At 45.5% G+C, this 4,846-nt stretch overlaps 1 protein-coding gene across 1 annotated transcript; it reads left to right on the plus strand.

Moving 5' to 3' along the window:
- Positions 1-204: 204 nt before the first annotated feature.
- Positions 205-4,448, plus strand: tmub1.S (transmembrane and ubiquitin-like domain containing 1 S homeolog). Its single transcript, NM_001096302.1, has 3 exons — positions 205-227; positions 1,259-1,857; positions 3,570-4,448. The coding sequence occupies exons 2-3, from the start codon at positions 1,271-1,273 to the stop codon at positions 3,907-3,909; spliced, it is 927 nt and encodes a 308-aa protein (NP_001089771.1). The 5' UTR covers positions 205-227; positions 1,259-1,270; the 3' UTR covers positions 3,910-4,448.
- The last annotated feature ends 398 nt before the right edge of the window (positions 4,449-4,846 follow it).

Raw genomic sequence — 4,846 nt, forward strand, 5'->3', positions numbered from 1 at the left:
GCGGCAGAGAGTCAGTGTCTGATTAATAAGAGATAACGGCAGGGTAACTGAAGAGAAGCCGGTGAATAACGACACTGCGCGAAGCTCTAACCAGCGCACTGCCGCCTCTGCCCCAAAAAAAAATGGCGGCGGAGTCGATGATTGAATTATCCGCCGGAAAAGAAAAGCCAATGGCCCCAGGAACCCGGAAGTGACTCCGTTCCACAAGCTCCTAGCGCCGTGTAATAGTAAGTATCGCCTGTACCGGCCCAGGGCAACGTTGTCTTTATACTGCTGCTCTGTGACTAGGCCTGGGCCTGTGTTTTACCTCACGACTCTTTTATATTTGCTACAGTCACTAGAAGCGACTAATACTGCTCTGTAATAACAACCCCAGCCCCTGGGTCACTGCACCGACCCAACTGTCACTCTCCTGAGACTAAACCCGCCCCTGTGCGACTGTCTGATGTTGCTTCTAATAATAATGATAATACATTAATAATAGATTCATAAGAGCAGGAGAACTGTCTGATGCTTCTAATAATAATAATAATAGGTTAATATGAGCAGGACTAGTAATGTCTGCTGCTTCTAATAATAATAACAATAGGTTAATAATAATAATAGATTCATAAGAGCAGGAGAAGTGTCTGGTGCTTCTAATAATAATGATAATAATAATAGGTTAATATGAGCAGGACTAGTAATGTCTGCTGCTTCTAATAATAATAGGTTAATAATAATAATAATAATAGATTCATAAGAGCAGGAGGAGAAGTGTCTGGTGCTTCTAATAATAATAATAGGACGGTTAATAATAATAATAGATGAATAAGAGCAAGAGGAGAAGTGTCTGATTCTTCTAATAATAGGTTAATAATAATAATAATAGATTAATAAGAGCAAGAGGAGAAGTGTCTGATGCTTCTAATAATAATAATAGGATAATAATAGATTAATAAGAGCAGGAGGAGAAGTGTCTGGTGCTTCTAATAATAATAATAATACATTAATAATAATAGGTTAATAAGAGCAGGAGGAGAAGTGTCTGGGTACATCTAATAGGTTAATAAGAGCAGGAGTATGTGGGTACCGGTACTTCTGGTAGGGAAATAAGAGCAGGAGGAGAAGTGTCTGGGTAGCGGTACTTGTGGTGGGCAGTTGGAGCAGTGGAAGTTGTTTGGCATTAGTATTATTTTCGGTATAGTTCTAGTACATACACTGTGCCCCCTACAGATACTCCCGTGAGTACTGATTTTCATACTCTCTGTCCCCACAGTGTGACCTATTCATGGCTCTCATAGAAGGTGTTGGGGATGAAGTTACAGTCCTGTTTGCGCTGGTACTGTTTTTCATGGTGCTTATGCTGGCATGGGTATCTACACACACCACTGAGCGTGCACCAACACATTGGATTCGTCCGGAACCAGCCCAAGGGGGAGCTTCAAGTAACTCCCAGAGGGACTTTCACCCTGGTCCTTCCCAGACTCTTACAAATGCAGATCCCAACAGTGAGACAGTTGATAGTAGTGACTCTACGCAGAGTAGCAGAGAATTCCAGAATGCTGGTGCCACTCCCCATAGTGAAGTGGCCTTTTCCAGTTCTGGGTCCACTGTGAGTACTGGGGGATCCGTAGAATATACTGGGGCTGCTGCAGACTCGCCCCCTGATGGTGAATCCCACCCTAACTTTACTGTGAGTAGCAGAGATCCCCAAGCTGGTGCCTCTTCATCACTAAGGTATAGAGGCCTCGGTGACGGTACCACAGCCCAGTCTGCAGAAGAGGCAGGTACAATACACCTGAGGCTGAAGTTCCTGAATGACACGGAGCGGCTGGTGACTGTGCGGCTGTCTGATACCATCATGTACATTAAGAGGTAAGAGAGGCAACAACAGGGCAAATCTACAGCTGGGACAATGACAGGAGGCCTGTACTGTGGGAGGGGCTTGGGGTAGAAATATTACAGTGCAAGGTGGAGATTTCCTGATCTTTCACACTGTCTGTGCTACAGAGATCTCCTGATCCTTCATACTGTCTGTCCAACAGAGATGTCCTTATTCTTCACAGTATGAGGGATCAGGAGATCTCTGTAGGACAGACAGTGTGAAGGATCAGATCTCTGTAGGACAGACAGTGTGAGAGACCAGGATATCTCTGTAGGACAGACAGTGTGAAGAATCAGGAGATATCGGTAAGACATACAGTATGAAAGATCAGATGATCTCTGTAGATCCTTTGCACTCTGTCCTACTGTCTGTCCAACAGAGATCTCCTGATATTTTGTACTGTCTGTCCCACAGAGATCTCCTGATCCTTCACACTGTCTGTCCTACAGAGATCTCCTGATCCTTCACACTGTCCTACAGAGATCTTCTGATCCTTCATACTGTCTGCCTTATAGATATCTCCTGATACTTCACACTGTCTGTCCTACAGAGATCTCCTGATACATCATATTATCTGTCCTACAGAGATCTCCTGACCTTCATACTGTTTGTCCTACAGAGATCTCCTGACCTTCATACTGTCTGTCCTACAGAGATGTCCTGATACTTCATACTGTCTGTCCTACAGAGATCTCCTGATATTTTGTACTGTCTGTCCTACAGAGATCTCCTGATCCTTCACACTGTCTGTCCTACAGAGATCTCCTGATACATCATATTGTCTGTCCTACAGAGATCTCCTGATACATCATATTGTCTGTCCTACAGAGATCTCCTGATCCTTCACACTGTCTGTCCTACAGAGATCTTCTGATCCTTCATACTGTCTGCCTTATAGATATCTCCTGATACTTCACACTGTCTGTCCTACAGAGATCTCCTGATACATCATATTGTCTGTCCTACAGAGATCTCCTGATCCTTCACACTGTCTGTCCTACAGAGATCTTCTGATCCTTCATACTGTCTGCCTTATAGATATCTCCTGATACTTCATACTGTCTGTCATACAGAGATCTCCTGATACATCATATTGTCTGTCCTACAGAGATCTCCTGATCCTTCACACTGTCTGTCCTACAGAGATCTCCTGATCCTTCACACTGTCTGTCCTACAGAGATCTCCTGATCCTTCACACTGTCTGTCCTACAGAGGTCTTCTGATCCTTCATACTGTCTGCTTTATAGATATCTCCTGATACATCATATTGTCTGTCCTGCAGAGATCTCCTGATCCTTCACACTGTCTGTCCTACAGAGATCTCCTGATCCTTCACACTGTCTGTCCTACAGAGATCTTCTGATCCTTCATACTGTCTGCCTTATAGATATCTCCTGATACATCATATTGTCTGTCCTACAGAGATCTCCTGATCCTTCACACTGTCTGTCCTACAGAGATCTCCTGATCCTTCACACTGTCTGTCCTACAGAGATCTCCTGATCCTTCACACTGTCTGTCCTACAGAGATCTCCTGATCCTTCACACTGTCTGTCCTACAGAGATCTTCTGATCCTTCACACTGTCTGTCCTACAGAGATCTCCTGATACTTCACATTGTCTGTCCTACAGAGATACTCTGTCCCTTTGTATTTTGCCTTTCTGTGCTGTTACCTGGTGTCTCTTTGTTTCTTCCTTTAGGACTTATTTTCCAGGCCAGGAGCTGCGGGTTCGTCTTATTTTTCAGGGTCAACTTCTCCGTGACGACTCACAGACGGTGTCCTCCCTGCAGCTGAGAGATGGCTCAGTCTTACACTGCCACATCTCCCAGCATGCATCTGTGCCAGGGGTGGGGGCTGATCAAGCTAATGTGCCTCTGAATGTGGGCAATCTATTGGTGCCCCTTCTTTTCCTCATTGTCATGCTGCTGTGGTACTGCCAGTTCCAGTACCCCTCCTTGTTTACTGGTACTGCCACTGCTTGCCTGGGAGGATTCACCCTGCTGATCAGTGCCATCGCCTTCTCCTCCTACCACAGGTAATGGGCTGGAGACCATCATGTAGACACTGTGTCCTACCCAAAGCCACCCTTGGCAGGAAACACAAGAACCTTCCAATCCCTGCACCTCCCATGTGGGTATCTGCCCTGCCCCTCGCTGTCACTTTTCATTTCTGTGCAGAATAAAATAACGTGTGTTTGTGTGGCACCAGGGGGGTGACTTTTATCCTGGTCCCGCTGTGCCCAATTTAAGTATGAGTAGAGATATGAGTAGCTGCCCAGCCTACTCCTACCAGAATCTCACAACTTCTTGTGTTCTCTCAACCCAGCTTGTGCCTCAGGTGTATGAATGGAAATGCTTCCCAGGTACTGCCACAATCCTTGGGTCTCACACTCCTAAAGGGAACATGGCAACTCTCACCCGTAAACGAAACATCATACTGTACTGTATCAGAAACACAATATGGCAGCTCCCACTCATATACAGAAAAGAAACAAACTGGTCATACAAAGAGCTGTAAAAAGTTGACTAAATATATGATTTCCCATAACATGTCACAGTAAAGTTTATGAAGAAAGCAACATTTGAAATGAACGTGTTTTGCTTTATGTCACTGCTGCTAGAGTAAATACAATAGGCTCTCTGTACACAACCCATTATCAATATGATTAGGTTCTCAATGCCCTGGTATGGCCAGTCCTGCATATAATAAAGCAATAGATTTTTGATGAATCAGATTAAAGTTGAGCGTAGGACTGGCCAGACCAGGGGATGAGTGTGAGTGCAGGAATGGCCAGACCAGGGAATGAGTGTGAGTGCAGGACAGGCCAGACCAGGGGATGAGTGTGAGTGCAGGACAGGCCAGACCAGGGGATGAGTGTGAGTGCAGGAGGGGCCAGACCAGGGGATGAGTGTGAGTGCAGGACAGGCCAGACCAGGGGATGAGTGTGAGTGCAGGAGGGGCCAGACCAGGGGATGA

The sequence above is a fragment of the Xenopus laevis genome, chromosome 6S (genome assembly GCF_017654675.1).
Source record: "Xenopus laevis strain J_2021 chromosome 6S, Xenopus_laevis_v10.1, whole genome shotgun sequence".
NCBI classification, from domain to species: domain Eukaryota; kingdom Metazoa; phylum Chordata; class Amphibia; order Anura; family Pipidae; genus Xenopus; species Xenopus laevis.